Source organism: Salvelinus alpinus, chromosome 23, assembly GCF_045679555.1.
Source record: "Salvelinus alpinus chromosome 23, SLU_Salpinus.1, whole genome shotgun sequence".
Taxonomy (NCBI): domain Eukaryota; kingdom Metazoa; phylum Chordata; class Actinopteri; order Salmoniformes; family Salmonidae; genus Salvelinus; species Salvelinus alpinus.
The window spans coordinates 44,461,892-44,480,476 of NC_092108.1; the positions used below are offsets into that span (position 1 = coordinate 44,461,892).

Below are 18,585 nucleotides of genomic sequence, written 5' to 3' on the forward strand. Positions count from 1 at the left end.
CAGTGAATTATAAGTGAAATAATCTGTCTGTAAACAATTGTTGGAAAAATTACTTGTGTCATGCACAAAGTAGATGTCCTAACCGACTTCCCAAAACTATAGTTTGTTAACAAGAAATTTGTGGAGTGGTTGAAAAAGGAGTTTTAATGACTCCAACCTAAGTGTTTGTAAACTTCCGACTTCAATTGTACATGTGATTGCCTAACAAGTTGGAAGACAAGGGTTGTTGAAATACTAAAGTTTAAGTACATCTTCTCTCGCTCTCTCTCTCGCTCTCTCTCTCTCGCTCTCTTTAATGACTCCAACCTAAGTGTATGTAAACTTCCGACTTCAACTGTATCTACACTGAACAAAAATATAAACACAACATGTAAAGTGTTGGTCCCATGTTTCATGAGCTGAAAGAAAAGATCCCAGAAATTGTCCATATGCACAAAAAGCTTATTTCTCTCAAATGTTGTGTTTAAATTTGTTTACATCCCTGTTAGTGAGCATTTCTCCTTTGCCAAGATAATCCATCTAATTGGCAGGTGTGGCATATCAAGAAGCTGATTAAACAGCATGATCATTACACAGGTGCACCTTGTGCTGGGGACAATACAAGGCCACTCTAAAATGTGCAGGTTTGTCACACAACACAATGCCACAGATGTCTCAAGATTTGAGGGAGTGTGCAATTGGCATGCTGCAGGAATGTCCACCAGAGCTGTTGCCAGATAATTGAATGTTGCATTTATATTTTTGTTCAGTATAAATACGTATCGAATCATCTTGAAAGGTAAAGATGCACATCCCTATTGGAAACATTTATATTCCTCTGCCCCACATTACCCCTTTGTCATTACACCATACAGTAAACTCATCTTATGTTTAGCCTTGAAAACAATTTCTACATACTAATGCATTTATCTCAATATCAAATAATTTCTGTGTTACAATTAAGTACCTTACTGTGATTGTTTTCCATAAAAATTTGCTCAAATAAATAAAAATAGCTTCTTTTGCTAAGAGCAATTTCTCAAGCAAGAATTTTACTAGGACTGTCTGGTAGTAGTCTGAGTGGGGAGGGGAAAACTGAAAACTAGCTGTTATTGGCAGAGAGGTTTGGAACTCTTTCTTATTGGTCTATTAACTAACCAGGCAGGCCAAAACTCTATCCTACCAAAACAGGCTGAAATTTCAGGTGGCCTTTTCAAACAGCCTTTACACTAAATTATCATAATTTTCACAATTTCACAGTATTATTCCAACTTCATAGTGTGGACATATATGTAAAACACGTTAAACTCATGTTGATGACTGCGTTAGGCTTTTAACATTGTCACGTTCGTCATAATGAGCAGACCAAGGCGCAGCGTGAGTTGAGTTCCACATACTTTATTATACAGTGGAACTACCAAAAAAACAATAAACATAATACAAACGTGAAAGCCGTGGAGCTAAACACACTAACAAACAATATCCCACAAACGCAGGTGGGAAAAAGGGCTACCTAAATATGATCCCCAATTAGAGGTAACGATTACCAGCTGCCTCTAATTGGGAACCATACAAACCACCAACATAGAAATACAAACGCTAGAAACCCCCCTAGTCACGCTCTGACCTATACACCATAGAGAACCCAGAGGGCCTTCTCCATCACACAATTGGAAATTCATCTTATTATACATTAGCCTCGAAAAGGGGATACTCTCATACAGTACAAGTAGCCTACATGCATTCTTCTTTAACATACAGTACAAGTACATGTACAGTCATGGCCAAAAGTTTTGAGAATGACACAAATATTAATTTCCACAAAGTTTGCTGCTTCAGTGTCTTTAGATATTTTTGTCAGATGTTACTATGGAATATTGAAGTATAATTACAAGCATTTCCTAAGTGTCAAAGGCTTTTATTGACAATTACATGAAGTTGATGCAATGAGTCAATATTTGCAGTGTTGACCCTTCTTTTTCTGCAATCCGCCCTGGCATGCTGTCAATTAACTTCTGGGCCACATCCTGACTGATGGCAGCCCATTCTTGCATAATCAATGCTTGGAGTTTGTCAGAATTTGTGGGTTTTTGTTTGTCCACCCGCCTCTTCAGGATTGACCACAAGTTCTCAATGGGATTAAGGTCTGGGGAGTTTCCTGGCCATGGACCCAAAATATCGATGTTTTGTTCCCCGAGCCACTTAGCTTTCACTTTTGCCTTATGGCAAGGTGCTCCATCATGCTGGAAAAGGCATTGTTCGTCACCAAACTGTTCCTGGATGGTTGGGAGAAGTTGCTCTCAGAGGATGTGTTGGTACCATTCTTTATTCATGGCTGCATTCTTAGGTAAAAATGTGAGTGAGCCCACTCCCTTGGCTGAGAAGCAACCCCACACATGAATGGTCTCAGGATGCTTTACTGTTGGCATGACACAGGACTGATGGTAGCGCTCACCTCTTCTCCAGACAAGCTTTTTTCCGGATGCCCCAAACAATCGGAAAGGGGATTCATCAGAGACAATGACTTTACACCAGTCCTCAGCAGTCCATTCCCTGTACGTTTTGCAGAATATCAGTCTGTCCCTGATGTTTTTCCTGGAAAGAAGTGACTTCTTTGCTGCCCTTCTTGAAACCAGGCCATCCTCCAAAAGTCTTCGCCTCACTGTGCATGCAGATACACTCACACCTGCCTGCTGCCATTCCTGAGCAAGCTCTGTACTGGTGGTGCCCCGATCCCGCAGCTGAATCAACTTTAGGAGACGGTCCTGACGCTTGCTGGACTTTCTTGGGCGCCCTGAAGCCTTCTTCACAACAATTGAACCGCTCTCCTTGAAGTTCTTGATGATCCGATAAATGGTTGATTTAGGTGCAATCTTACTGGCAGCAATATCCTTGTCTGTGAAGCCCTTTTTGTGCAAAGCAATGATGACGGCACGTTTTTCCTTGCAGGTAACCATGATTGACAGAGGAAGAACAATGATTCCAAGCACCACCTTCCTTTTGAAGCTTCCAGTCTGTTATTCGAACTCAATCAGCATGACAGAGTGATCTCCAGCCTTGTCCTCGTCAACATTCACACCTGTGTTAACGAGAGAATCACTGACATGATGTCAGCTGGTCCTTTAGTGGCAGGGCTGAAATGCAGTAGAAATGTTATTTTGGGATTCAGTTCATTTGCATGGCAAATAGGGACTTTTCAATTAATTGCAATTCATCTGATCACTCTTGTACACTCTTGTACATGCATGTACATTCTGGAGTACATGCAAATTGCCATCATACAAACTGAGGCAGCAGACTTTGTGAAAATTAATATTTGTGTCATTCTCAAAACTTTTGGCCACGACTGTATTCATTTTATTATATCCAACCTTCATAATAAAGCCTAGTCCTCTGAAAACCTAGCCTATATGAAAAAGGGAGTAATTCTCCAATATTGCAAGGGTCTTGGCCCATTGAGAGCAGGTCAACTGTGTGAGGAATGAGGATGCTGGCGACAATCTGGCTAACAATAAGCCTTATCTGTGGGCTCACACAGATATGACACACCACACACAGCAGCTATTCAACATAGTGAATGAAGATTGCAAAATAAAATAAAAATGTGATGCCATTTTGAAAGTGTAATCATCAAATAGCAGGTGGCCCCTGCTAAAACCATGTTGGTAGCATAATCATTTACCTCGATTATGTATCAGAGGAAGACCGTAAGGCCCAAAGACTCCAGCCACCCAAGTCATAGACAGCTCTCTCTGCTACCGCACGGCAAGTGTTACCGGTGCACCAAGTCTGGAACCAACAGGACCCTGAACAGCTTCTACACCCAAGCCACTGCTAAATAGTTATTTAAATAGTTAACGAGTAGCTACACGGACTGTCTGCATTGAACCTTTTCGCACCAACTCTTTTGACTCACATTCGCTGCTGTTACTGTTTATTATCGATCCTGTTGCCTAGTCACTTTATCACTACCTATATGTTTATATCTACCTCAATTACCTCGTACCCCTGCACAGAAACTCGGTACTGGTACCCTGTGTATATAGCCAAGTTATCGTTACTCATTGTGTATTTAATCCTTGTGTTATTATTTTTCTATAATTTCTATTTTTTCTCTCTCTCTGCATTGTTGTGAAGGGCCCATAAGTAAGTGTTTCACTGTTGGTCTACACCTGTTGTTTACGAAGCATGTGACAAATACAATTTCCAGAAGTATTTGCAATGCTGGCATTTCCAAAATGCAACCCACCCAAACATAACATTCCGTTGTACAGCAGGATTCAAGTCAATTACATGTCAGTTCAGTCAACTCAGGAAATAAACAGAAATTCCAATGTTCCACTATGAGAAAAATTGGGTTTACTTCCTGAATTGACAGAATTGAAATGGAATTGAAGCCACCAGCCCTGTTGGACAGTAAGAAGGCGAAAATGGGTCCACCAGACCGATGCCCTTAATCTTTAATAGAAAATAACAAAGAACAAAAAAACGATAATATAAATGTCCCACACAGTATCGCGGGTGTGGAACAGTGACACATTAATCTTTTAGGGAGACGAAGAGAGAAGCTCCAAATGACCTGTTTTCACTGAGGCCTGAGGACTCAACCTGCTGGTGTCACTGTCAGAGACGAGGGGGCAAGGATACCAAGCGGCCTCCGGAGACTGGCTTTATCGCCACAATAGATCTAAATGCTCTACAAAGTGGTTGTGTGTGTGCATCAATGGAGGCTGCAGAGGGGAGAAGGGCTCATAATAATGGCCAGAATGGAGAGGAAGGAATCTATTCCAGCCATTATACTCTATTCCAGCCATTATTATGAGCCATCCTCCCCTCAGCAGCCTCCACTGGTATGCGTGTGTCCATCTGTGTAAGTAAAGGCGTCCACATGCTTCCCATCCGAATCAATTCGGAACAGTTTGTGACGTTTTTTGTTTGTTTTGGTCTTCGGCAAGGGTTTTTTCAGCTGTTCATGCACACTACATTTCTCGAGGCAAGCGTAAGCTTGGAGATGAACTCGACGCCCCTTCGTTGGCCATTGGTCAACAGTAGGGATTCTTCAATTAAGTGTTTGTTGTCATTCAACGGTTGATTTTTTTACTTGAGAAATAGATGTAAAACTGCACAACTAAGATCTCGGCAAAAACGTCAAAATTAATGAAAGACTTATTGAATTATTTTAGATTTAATTGGGACGATTTTGAGGAAGTGTATCCTGGACAAACAGTACTATTATTTATATTACTATATTTTTCTAATTTTTCAAGTGAAGGTCTTTTAAGGCAGTACGCAAGCACACTCGTTTGGTTTGGCGCCAGCAGAAGCCTTAAGACAGACACAAAGGAGAGAGAAGAGCGCGAGAGAGTGAAAATGTGCGTGTGCGCACGTGCGTGCGTGTGTGTTCGTAAGAGAGGGAGACAGAGAGAGATGTGCACAGAGTGGGTACCAGTAGGAATTCCTCTTGAGCCACAATTAACCCAGAGAGACAAAAGAGAAACGCATGCCAAGAGTACAACCAATGTTTTTGTTTGTGCTGCTCCTGAAAATATAGGACACGGGCTGGGTTCACAAAGAGCAAGGGGATTGGAATTCTATTGTTTTTTCTGAGGGAGTCTGACAGGATTCTGGCTACCTATCAAAGCTCTATATGCTCTCATAGGCTGCTATATACTATATGTCAGCTGGTTTCTCTATGTGGGTGGGAAGAGATGGGAAGATGTGCTGTCCAATCATCATTCACGCCTCCACCACAAATTACCCCTGAGGCCTGAGAACCAAACATAGCACCACTGCCCTAAATGAAAAATAGCCAGGAACTCTCGATAGGAGTTAAATCACCTGCACACAAATCAGGCCCATCATGCCAAATAGTGTCCACCTGGCAAAAAGTGTCCCCACCCCCCGCGTCACAAGGGGATTTGATGAGCTCTCGCTTCTGTTGCTAGGGCAGTTTCTAGAACTGGAAAAATTCTGAACGGCCTACGTAATGAACCAAAGTGTCCGTTGCTTGCCTCTGTAGCGGTCGTGGAGGACGGAGGACGCAGACAGTTCTAGTCTCCAAGGACTGTGTTTTGAGGGTGACTACCTGCTGACTACCTACTGCTTCAGAAGACTGAAAAGACTGGATAGACAAAACATTCTTTACCACATGTTGCTAAATATATTATATATTTGAGATTCTTCAAAGTAGCCATCCTTTGCCTTGGTGACAGCTTTGCACTGTGCAAAACTATCAAGGCAAAGGGTGGATACTTTGAAGAATCTCAAATATAAAATACATTTTGATTTGTTTAACACTTTTTAGGTTACTACATAATTCCATATGTGTCATTTCATAGTTTTGATGTCTTCACTACTATTCTACAATGTAGAAAATAGTAAAAATAAAGAAAAACCCTTGAATGAGTAGGTGGGTCCAAACTTTTGACTGGTACTCTATGACATTATATATGAAAATATTGTTAAATAGGAAGAAATATTGACATTGCTAGCTACTTATTTACCTCAGCCTGCCTAGTTAGCTAGCTAGCCAGAAAGTTATATTTAGCTAACGTTAGCTAGCTAGCTAACTGTTATTGTACCGTTCTGTTTGTATGTAGCCTGCACTTTAATAGCATCCCTCGAGGAGATTTATTTTTATTTTCTAACCAGCCAAAGTACTATGAAGGCACCAGTGATCTCGACAAGAGGCGCAACATTCGTAGGGGGGTAGATAAATTCACAATTCAGGGTAACGTTAAGTAGTTAACTATTATTAGATCACTGGAAGGATTTAGTGTACAACCATTTTTCAATACTTAACCATCTAGTTGGTCATCTACATGTTGCTAGCTATACATTTAGTTACAGTATATGTCTATGTCATATTGAGGTATCTAGCTATAAGTTTACCCAGAGAAAACAAATGGATAGATGTAAGCAATTATGGTCACTCCAACTGCCCTTAACTAGGTGTCACACACAGAGAGAGAGAGAAAGAGAGAGAGAAAGAGAGAGAGAAAGAGAGATGTACTTAAACTTTAGTATTTCAACAACCCTTGTCTTCCAACTTGTTAGGAAATCACATGTACAATTGAAGTCGGAAGTTTACAAACACAGGTTGGAGTCATTAAAACTTGTTTTTCAACCACTCCACAAATTTCTTGTTAACAAACTATAGTTTTGGCAAGTCGGTTAGGACATCTACCTTGTGCATGACACAAGTAATTTTTCCAGCAATTGTTTACAGACAGATTATTTCACTTATAATTCACTGTATCATGTATGTAAACTTACGACTTCAACTGTATTTGAAACTTGCCAGTAAATGTGTACATTTGCATAGTAAATATATTTATTGCAAGTAAAATGTTCAGTTGACTGAAATTGACTGTTCAGTTGCCTAGTTCCTTACTGGTCATTAGCCCCTTCTCCCTAGCCATTCATCTTTTGTGCCCAATTCCAAATCAAATGTTAGGCCAGGGTTGGTTTTGGAATTGGACATTGGTTCCTAGTTAGTGTTTGCATATCTGTAGGTTCTAGATTTGTGTAAGTAATATGACAGAGGTGTCCCGGAGCCCATTACACAGCAGGGTGGGGTCATCACCATATTGTTACACCTACCTGAGCCCCATCAGATCAAACACTGAAGAAATAGAGTAGGGGGTTAAGGGACTTAATTTAAAAAAAATAAAAACTCACAGCCTATACCTTGACGTGGTGAGGGCTTTCAACTAAACCAGGCCCATGATATTGAAAATTAAGTAGCCTTTGTGTTTGCTTTTTCATCCCTCCACCTCTCTTCCCTTTACTCTGCTTTTGATCTCCAGGGGTTCTGCCATGTTTCAAGACGGCGAGGAGACAAGACGATGACCAGCTTGAGCAAAATTCAAGCCCCCCTTTGGAGACCGGCTGCCTGTCGAATACAAGTGACCGGAAGAAGTAGCACCTCCTGTCTCTTAATTCTGTCTCTTCCATCATCCTTCAGCTCTTTCTCCTCTCCCTCCAGATGAAATTCTGCATCTAGTGGCATCTGATTGCAGAACAATCTGCCCACTCATCCCATCCCTTCTCCATCTCTGGAGACCTCCTCCCATTCCTTACCGCACTCATCAACCCCCCTGGTGTAAAAAATTACAGACAGACATCCTTTCTTTTTTGTCTGACATTTACATTATTGCATGTCTAATCGAACATTTAAATCAATCAATACCTGATCTACCTGTCACCTGTGTGTTTGCTTGTTTTCATCTCTGTCCCGTTCTCTTAAACCCCTAGAGTCGATTGACGCACCTGTTTCACAAGGCGTTCACTGTTGTAAATTGTAACGTATCCCTTGATGGTAATTTGTTAGTTTAACATTATTCATTGTTGGCCTAGGACCGACAGTAGGTACATATACATTCAACCACAAGCCATGCGAGATATATATATATTTTTTTATCATAATAGAGTTTCAGTGTAGACAAGACAAGCTCAAAATAAAAACATGCCAGCCAGACAAGCCAGGGTATGAATCAAATCGATGTGCATATGAATGGAGTGGAAATTAGCTTGACTTTGTGATCTGTAAGGTAAGCAATATTAACGTGTCAAGCAGAATAGACGTTTCCTTTGCCATTTCCGAAACGTAGCAACTTTTAAGACATGGATTTCATGTTGATGACATGTCAACAAGGTACCCAAAAGTAGTTTGAAATAGTTTTCATCTTATTAGCTCACCAAAAATAGTTTAAGCAGCTAAATTGTCAAAGAAATCTGATTTGTTTACATAGCGGGGATAAAAAAAAAGAAAATTGGGGGCTGTAATGATCTCCAAAATGCAACGCATTAGGTCATCCCACACCGCTGATATAGCAACGGACGCTAATAGCATATCGATTCCCATTGTGATGCAGGGAGGACACTTTTTGGAAGGTGGACACTGTTTGGCATGACAGGCCCCTAGAGCGTCCCAACTCAGGTGTGATGTTGCACCAGTCCCCTCTGTGTGTTATTCCCCCAACTGTATGCCATGGGTCCCTATCCACCTGTTCTTTCGAACATTAAGGGGAATGATTTACATGCAAGGCACTAGCCACCCGATCCAACATAGCTACTGTGGAGAGTATAATTAATGTTACTTGCTTTTAACATTATCTGACATAGGCATACATTTTTGTTGGTGATAGAAAGAGACCAAAACACCATAGTCTACAAAATAGCGTGGAATAAGGAGCCCCTTCAAAGCCTTCAGAGAAGGCCTAAGGATTTATAAATAAATGTCAAATAAAATGTTGTTTTAATTTCTATTTCATCTTTACAATCAATTTGTATGACCTTCTGATTTCATCGCTTCAGTTTGTGTTGGAAAGACAAGGGTTAATACTGATTTATATCCCATCTGGATTTATTTTCATTGGTGGTCTATGGGTAGAAAAATCGAGCTCAGCCAGCCATTGGCTAGGCCTTCAGAAGCTAGACAGAAGGCCTCTGCCATTAAACTCTATTAGAGCAGAATTTTGGGGTGACAGTGCAATGAACCAATCACATTTTGACTTGTAATTGGTGGGTCTGTTAAAAAGAATCTCATGGAAATTAAATGTCTATTGGTGCTTTCAAGACAACAGGGAACTCCAAAAATATAAACAAGGTCAAAATCATGAGTTCCTGAGTTGGAATTCTGAGTTGGATGACCGTTCAAAAAATAATAATCCCAGTCGGAGCTAGTTTTTGTCAGGGTTCCAATTTGTCTTGTTTGACCAAAACTGTCTCTCCTTCAGCGCCATGGAGTGCACAGGTATTACGGTCCCTGTCCTTTCAGCACCACAACCCTGTCACCTTAGATGTGACACTTTTGCGGTCACTTTTGGTGATAGTGGTGTTGGGCTACCATAGGTTGTGTAAAAAGTGTGTTTTTTGTTTTGCTGGTCGCATTATTTTATGCTGGGTGTCACATGTTCTGTCCATGCCTGTTCTATCTCTGTGTGTGCGGCAGCCCAAAGCGCAGCCAGGCCTGTTTGATTCATTCATAATGTAAAAAATAATTGTTCCTCCTTCACTATAACGCTCCATCTACAGAAGATATGTTGGGCACATTAAGTGATGCTATGTTTTCTGTTATCTTCTTGATTTCTGAGTTTGATACAATGTATTGGAAGATTTTTGATCCCTCTGAAGGTCCTATAGTCACAGTTCGCCATTGCCACCAAATGTGCCAGAAAGTCACTATTATTCTGAGTAGCCTAGTCATGGTCTGTTTCTCAAGTGTCCATGTGTGTTTTTAGAAATTGAAAAGTTGCCCAAGTGTCACGTGTAGGCAATTGGAAGGCAATTTCAGACATTATTATGAATTGTTTTACTTACCACAGTTTTCCTCGTCGCTGTTGTCTGAGCAGTCGTCATCATCGTCGCACCTCCATATGGTCGGTATACACCTTTTGTTGTTGCACTGAAACTGACCATCCTCACACTCTTCTGCCTCTGCTCCTGCAATGTTGGAAAAAACATCAATATACGCGCACCTCCCGCCATCCACCTAACACATGGGCATGCGCTCAAACTATCATTTGCAAATGAATGCCTATGATATGCCGCATATTCATCCAGTCAGTCAGTATTGAAATAGGATTCCGTTATGAGCGTCACTTGGGGCTGTTGTTTTGCTACAATAGACACATAAACCACTTGGCAAACGTTGTTTCCACGTAATTTTAACAACAAAATGAAATGTGATGACGTTGAATCAACGTGGAAAACTGATTGGGTTTGAAAAAACTTATCAATGTAAGGGAATTTCGTATTTTTTTTCACACAACTTTTAACCTAAATGCAATGACATGGTACATTTTGGGGGGTTTATTTCACGTTAGTTGACATTGACAACTCAACCAAATGTAAATCAAAACTAGAAGTTGAACTGATGTCTTTGCCCGTTGTAAGGACCGATTCTGTCATTTATAATTATAGCATTTTAAAAGGGGGTGGGCGCACATTAGGCCTAACCATCGTATCGTTACAATGAGACAAAGATTAATGTAGCCTAGGCTACTACCACCTATGTTGCAATTATATGGATGCTGTCTCACATCCAAGGAACACATGTCAACATTGCCAAGTAAACGCTGACGCACACATTTCCCATACATTTTCCCATAAATGTTGATAAACATACAGATTAAATGACCGCAATTTGTATTGTGATATTTTCATTCAGTTTTCCACTAACAATGAGTGGCTCTCCCACATCGTTGCAACAGTAGGCTAGCGCATGAAATCATTCGCTATCATCCGGAGGAGACCGCGTATGGATGGATCCCTCTCTGTTTAGCTCATTACGGGCATACTTTCAAACGATTACCATAATTTTAAGGAGCAAAGAAAATAGGACAAACCTTTTGAGGAATGAAGTTTCAGGGCTAACAAATGAAAGAGCAGTAGTTTCCTTATATCCGTCCACATTTCTGGAGGAGGTGATGGAGCTCATCCACAAACAAAGCCTGACCTAGTATCCGTTCCTCTAGCGATGCGACAGTGGTACTTCACCGAACTAAACCTCACTGGCAATTTGAATCAGTGACGACGGCGTGTATGGGCGGGAATTGTGCTAGTAAAAATAATCATAAAGCGGTCTTTTCAATTATTTCCCCCGATAACATGAAGATGTTCAGGCCTACTGTAGACTATAATTATTTTATAATGTTCTTCACAGAGCCAAAACATTGGCGGGAATTCCTAAAATATTGAACTTTGTTTTTCACGCGCCAATAGGCAGAAAAAGATGAAGACGCATTGACCAAGAACACATGAAAAAAACGTATTAGGCTACAGTAGCCTATTCTATTTGCAATAGATGAAAGCAATATATTTCTAAAGTTTTAAATTATTAACTTCACAGTGGACCATCGTTCTGAACAACAGGTCTAAGGTTGAATTAATATAGTTTACTAATTGGAGTCCCCTGGAAAACACAGACCAAAACCAAGGTTCCTCCCACCACAATAATACACAATAAACTATTTTCATTAACTGAATATCTAATTTAATATGTTCTGAAAAATAATTGTATGTAGGCCAACACATAAATATTTAAGCGAGAGAAACCCTTCCCTGGGGCACACACACACAGAGCGAGCGAGATATACACAATCACATCTACCCAGACAGATTTTTTGGGGGGGCATGACAGGCAGTTAAGTGAGGTAGAGGAGGGTGCTAGGCAGAGGAAAACAGTTATACAAATAATACATGGGACTTGTTTAGCGCTTTTCAAGGACCCAAAATCACTTTACAATTGTAGAAATAAAATAAAAAACTGGAGTCAAAACATAACAACATCAGACTAAACAAAAACATGACCAAAGAGAGGGGTCAGCTCAAGAAAGGGTTAACGTGTGACGTACTGTATCAGTGTATGAGGAGGGTAGGATTTGGGTTTAGATGCAAACCCGGTTTAGGGTAAGGGGTGAGATTGGGGGGGCTTTAGGACCCTGAAAGATGGTGAAGGACTCAGAGTCACAGATGGCTGGAAGGAGGGACTTCCAGAGCCTAGGAGCAACCCTGGAGAGGTCCCTGTCGCTGAAGCTTTGGAGCTTCAACCTGGGGATGTGGGTTGGTAGGGGAGAAGAAGGTCTGAGAGGTAAGGAGGGGCAAGGTGGTGAAGGGCTTTGTAGGTGAGAAGGAGGATATTGTAATCAATGTGTTGGGAGACAGAGAGCCAGTGGTGTTCACGGAGAACATGGGTGACGTGCTGCCAAGACTTAGTGTGGTGAGCTGCAGAGTTTTGAACCATTTGGAGCTTATGGAGGCAGTTTGAGTTGATGCCGGAGAGTAGTGAGTTGCATTAGTCAAGACAGGAGGAGATTAATGCATGTATGAGGGTTTCAGCGGCAGAACGGGAGAGGGAGGGCCTGACTTTGGCAATGTTGCGGAGGTGGATGAATAAGGATTTGACAATCTGTCTCATGTGGTGGTCAAAAGAGAGGGCGGTGTCTAGAATGACGCCAAGGTTCCCTGTGTGGGGGAGGGAGACACAGTGGTGTCGTCAATGGTGAGGGTCTCAGCTTTGTTGAGGGTGGATTTGATGCCTAGGAGTAGGAGTTCCATTGTATCACTGTTGAGGTTGAGGATGTTTTGCTGCATCCATGTATTTATTGCAGAGAGACAGGATTCAATGTGGGTCAGAGGTGGGTTGAGGAGAGATTTGGTGCTGAGGTAGATCTGGGCATCATCGGCATAGCAGTGGAAGTCAAGGTTGACGTGATAGAGGATCTGACCAAGAGAGGGAGAATGATCAGTCAATGATGAGTTTATTTTGGTGTCTTGTCCTTGAAAAACTGAAGGAAGGAGTGGAGGGAGTACAGAAGGTGTCGTAAATGAGGTTGCGAAGGTTAAATGATTCTGCACCTGCAGGTGTTCAAAACACATCCAGACCTGTTTACCAAAAACACTCAATTTGGGCACCTTTTAAAAAGGGTCTGCGAGTCCCTAAGTGACTTTGCTGTCCCCACCTGCGTGCATAGTTACAGAATCGATTCCCTTTTGACACTGCCATATCTTTTTAACAACCCTAGTCTTAGTAGACTATTCACCAAACAATTATGCAAAATAATACTCCTCGGCTACAGCCAGGTAATGGCCACATGAGTGAACAGCACCACTACTTCCCCTCATTACCCACCATGAAACTGTTATTGGTCTTGCCCAACACAATGAGGTTGCTGCACTGTGGCGAGGGAGAAAAAAGTGCAATAATCCGTATCTACAGAACGAACGATGCTGTCAGTCAAATCTAGGGCACGACCATTGCTGACAGCATAATAAGTCATTTTAATGGAGATAAACTGAAGCAGAATTTATATTCTAGTGCTACAATTTTTTTTAACTGGGTAGATTACAGAGCAGAGTGCTGTGCAAAGAAAAATACAATAACTGACTTCAAGACCTCCATGGAAACCTGCTCTCGCACCAGTGAGCAGAAGCAGAAATTGGGGGTGTCACGTTCTGACCTTTATTTCCTTTGTTTTATCTTTATTTAGTAGGGTCAGGGCGTGAGTTGGGGTGGGTTGTCTATGTGTGTTTTTCTATGTTGGGGTTTTGTGTTCGGCCTGGTATGATTCTCAATCAGAGGCAGCTGTCAATCGTTGTCCCTGATTGAGAATCATACTTAGGCAGCCTGGGTTTCACGTTTGGTTTGTGGGTGTTTGTTTCCTGTGTCAGTGTTTGTGCCACACGGGACTGTTACGGTTAGTTCTTTTGTTATTTTGTATTGTATCTTGTTTTCGTGGATATTAAAATCATGGAAACTTACCACTCTGCATATTGGTCCTCCGATCCTTCTCGCCTCTCCTCGTCCGAAGAGGAGGAAGAGATAGACTGCCGTTACAGGGGGCCTGGAATATCACTGATTAGGGGTGTCTCATTCTCCACAGGGCTATGGGCAAGAGGCATCTGTTCCCTTGCCAGCTGAGAAATACTGGAGTACTGTACTCTACACCTCTTGAAAGGTACACGTACATGATCTTCAATATTTATTTATTTATTTAACCTTTATTTAACGTCAGTTAAGAACGAATTCTTATTTACAATGACGGCCTACCCCGACCAAACCCTAACACGGATGACGCTGGGCCAATTGTGTGCCGCCCTATGGGACTCCCAATCATGGCCAGTTGTGATACAGCCTGGAATCGAACCAAGGTCTGTAGTGACGCCTCTAGCACTAAGATGCAGTGCCTTAGACCGCTGCGCCACTCAGGAGCCCACTATAAGGATTAGGGAATTATAATAATTCTCAGACAAAGATGATGCTACACTTGTTGTCACCGTCTCTGTCATAATTTAAGTGTTAAAATAAAAAATAAATCACTCTCAGGTTTAAGGTGTAATGCTTAGTTATGTAATAGGCATGGGAACACCACAGGCAAAGTTTGGATGCAAAAATATGCAAATGTATACCTAAATATAAGTAGGAGGCACTACACAATTTTTGTGTCTGTGTGTGTCTGTGTGTGTTTGGTTTTATTATCCTTGTGGGGACCAGAAGTTCTCAAACGGATAGTAAAACAACTTCTCAAAAGGATAGTAAAACAAGGAAAATTCAATGGTTGTTTTTCAGCGGCAGGGACTGGGAAACTAGTCAGCATCGAGGCAAAGATGAAGGGAGCAAAGTACAGAGAGATCCTTGATGAAAACCTGCTCCAGAGCGCTCAGGACCTCAGACTGGTTTCACCTTCCAATAGGACAACGACCCTAAGCACACAGCCAAGACAACGTATGAGTGGCTTCAGGACAAGTCTCTGAATGTCCTTCAGTGGCCCAACCAGAGCCCGGACTTGAACCCGATCAAACATCTCTGGAGAGACCTGAAAATAGCTGTCCAGCAACGCTCCCCATCCAACCTTACAGAGCTTGAGAGGATCTACAGAGAAGAATGGGAGAAACTCCCCAAATACAAATGTGCCAAGCTTGTAGCATCATACCCAAGAAAAATCGAGGATGTAATCGCTGCCAAAGGTGCGTCACCAAAGTACTGAGTAAAGGGTCTGAATACTTACGTAAATGTGATATTTATTTTTACTAAATTGGCAACAATTTCTAAAAACCTGTTTTTGCTTTGTCATTATGGGGTACTGTGTGTAGATTTATGAAGGAATGTTTTTTTCCTTCATAAATCTACACACAATACCCCATGATGACAAAGCAAAGCCAGGTTTTTAGAAATTGTTGCCAATTAATACATTTTAGAATAAGGCTGTAACGTAAAAAAATGTAGAAAAAGTCAAGGGGTCTGAATACTTTCTGAATGCACTGTATACTATTCTATCCACGTATTCTTCAGATATACTACATATTCTCTCCACATACTGTCCATAATGTCTGTCCATAATGTCCATATCCCATCATTCATATATATATATATATTAGTAGAAGTCTGGACACACCTACTCATTCAAGGGCTTTTCTTTATTTGTACTATTTTCTACATTGTAGAATAATAGTGAAGACATCAACACTATGAAATAACACATATGCAATCATGTAGTAACCAAAAAAGTGTTAAACAAATCAAAATATATTTTACATTTTAGATTCTTGAAAGTAGCCACCCTTTGCGTTGATGACAGCTTTGCAAACTCTTGGCATTCTCTCAACCAGCTTCATGAGGTAGTCACCTGGAATGCATTTCAATTAACAGCTGTGCCTTGTTGAAAGTTAATTTGTGGAATTTCTTTCCTTCTTAATGCGTTTGAGCCAATCAGTTGTGTTGTGACAAGGTAGGGGTGGTATATAGAAGATAGCCCTATTTGGTAAAAGACCAAGTCCATATTACGGCAAGAACAGATAAAATAAGCAAAGATAAACGACAGTCCATCATTACTTTAAGACATTAAGGTCAGTCAATGTGGAAAATGTCAAGAACTTCAAAAGTTGTGCAGTCGCAAAAACCATCAAGCGCTTTGATGAAACTGGCTCTCATGAGGACTGCCACGGGAAAGGAAGACCCAGAGTTCCCTCTGCTGCAGGGTATAAATTCATTAGAGTTACCAGCCTCAGAAATTGCAGCCCAAATAAATGCTTCACAGAGTTCAAGTAAATCGGTAATTGTCTCTGGCCCCCTCCCAGTTAGGGGGAGTGATGAGTTCTACAGCAGAGTCTTACAACTCAATCGCTGGTTGAAAACTGTTTTCTGCCCCTCCCAAAATATAGAATTTGTAGATAATTGGCCCTCTTTCTGGGACTCACCCACAAACAGGACCAAGCCTGGCCTGTTGAGGAGTGACGGACTCCATCCTAGCTGGAGGGGTGCTCTCATCTACGAACATAGACAGGGCTCTAACTCCCCTAGCTCCACAATGAAATAGGGTGCAGGCCAGGCAGCAGGCTGTTAGCCAGCCTGCCAGCTTAGTGGAGTCTGCCACTAGCACAATCAGTGTAGTCAGCTCAGCTATCCCCATTGAGACCGGGTCTGTGCCTTGACCTAGGTTGGGCAAAACTAAACATGGCGGTGTTCGCCTTAGCAATCTCACTGGAATAAAGACCTCCTCCATTCCTGCCATTATTGAAAGAGATTGTAATACCTCACATCTCAAAATAGGGCTACTTAATGTTAGATCCCTCACTTCCGAGGCAGTTATAGTCAATGAACTAATCACTGATCATAATCTTGATTTGATTGGCCTGACTGAAACATGGCTTAAGCCTGATGAATTTACCGTGTTAAATGAGGCATCACCTGCTGGTTACACTTGTGACCATATCCCCCGCGCATCCCGCAAAGGCGGAGGTGTTGCTAACATTTACGATAGCAAATTTCAATTTACAAAAAAAAAACGACGTTTTCGTCTTTTGAGCTTCTAGTCATGAAATCTATGCAGCCTACTCAATCACTTTTTATAGCTACTGTTTACAGGCCTCCTGGGCCATAAACAGTGATCCTCACTGAGTTCCCTGAATTCCTATCGGACCTTGTAGTCATAGCAGATAATATTAACATTTTTGGTGACTTTAATATTCACATGGAAAAGTCCACAGACCCACTCCAAAAGGCTTTCGGAGCCATCATCGACTCAGTGGGTTTTGTCCAACATGTCTCCGGACCTACTCACTGCCACAGTCATATTCTGGACCTAGTTTTGTCCCATGGAATAAATGTTGTGGATCTGAATGTTTTTCCTCATAATCCTGGACTATCGGACCACCATTTTATTACGTTTGCAATCGCAACAAATAATCTGCTCAGACCCCATCCAAGGATCATCAAAAGTCGTGCTATAAATTCTCAGACAACCCAAAGATTCCTTGATGCCCTTCCAGACTCCCTCTGCCTACCCAAGGACGTCAGAGGACAAAAATCAGTTAACCACCTAACTGAGGAACTCAATTTAACCTTGCGCAATACCCTAGATGCGGTCGCACCCCTAAAAACATTTGTCATAAGAAACTAGCTCCCTGGTATACAGAAAATAGAGCTCAGAGCTCTGAAGCAAGCTTCCAGAAAAATAGAACGGAAATGGCGCCACACCAAACTGGAAGTCTTCCGACTAGCTTGGAAAGACAGTACCGTGCAGTATCGAAGAGCCCTCACTGCTGCTCGATCATCCTATTTTTCCAACTTAATTGAGGAAAATAAGAACAATCCAAAATTTATTTTTGATACTGTCGCAAAGCTAACTAAAAAGCAGCATTCCCCAAAAGAGGATAGCTTTCACTTCAGCAGAGATAAATTCATGAACTTCTTTGAGGAAAATATCATGATCATTAGAAAGCATATTACGGACTCCTCTTTAAATCTGCGTATTCCTCCAAAGCTCAGTTGTACTGAGTCTGCACAACTCTGCCAGGACCTAGTGATCAAGGGAGACACAAGTGTTTTAGTACTATATCTCTTGACACAATGAAAATAATCATGGCCTCTAAACCTTCAAGCTACATACTGGACCCTATTCCAACTAAACTACTGAAAGAGCTGCTTCCTGTGCTTGGCCCTCCTATGTTGAACATAATAAAATGTCTCTCTATCCACCGGATGTGTACCAAACTCACTAAAAGTGACAGTAATAAAGCCTCTTGAAAAAGCCAAACCGTGACCCAGAAAATATAAAAAAGTATAGGCCTATATCGAATCTCCCATTCCTCTCAATTTTAGAA

General features: G+C 41.5%; 1 protein-coding gene and 1 pseudogene across 3 annotated transcripts in view; one reads left to right on the plus strand and one right to left on the minus strand.

Annotated features, from left to right (window-relative positions):
- Positions 1 to 11,475, minus strand: part of LOC139551130 (low-density lipoprotein receptor-related protein 8-like) — a 170,050-nt gene extending 158,575 nt beyond the window's left edge. For all 3 annotated transcript variants that reach the window (XM_071362540.1, XM_071362539.1, XM_071362538.1), the window contains exons 1-2: positions 11,331 to 11,475; positions 10,303 to 10,425 (exon numbers count right to left, since the gene is read on the minus strand). In XM_071362540.1, the coding sequence (XP_071218641.1) occupies positions 10,303 to 10,425; positions 11,331 to 11,397 (190 nt within the window). In that variant the 5' untranslated portion in view covers positions 11,398 to 11,475. The remainder of the gene's footprint in view (positions 1 to 10,302; positions 10,426 to 11,330) is intronic.
- Positions 11,476 to 17,028: 5,553 nt separating this feature from the next.
- Positions 17,029 to 17,645, plus strand: LOC139551353 (uncharacterized; annotated as a pseudogene).
- Positions 17,646 to 18,585: the final 940 nt, after the last annotated feature.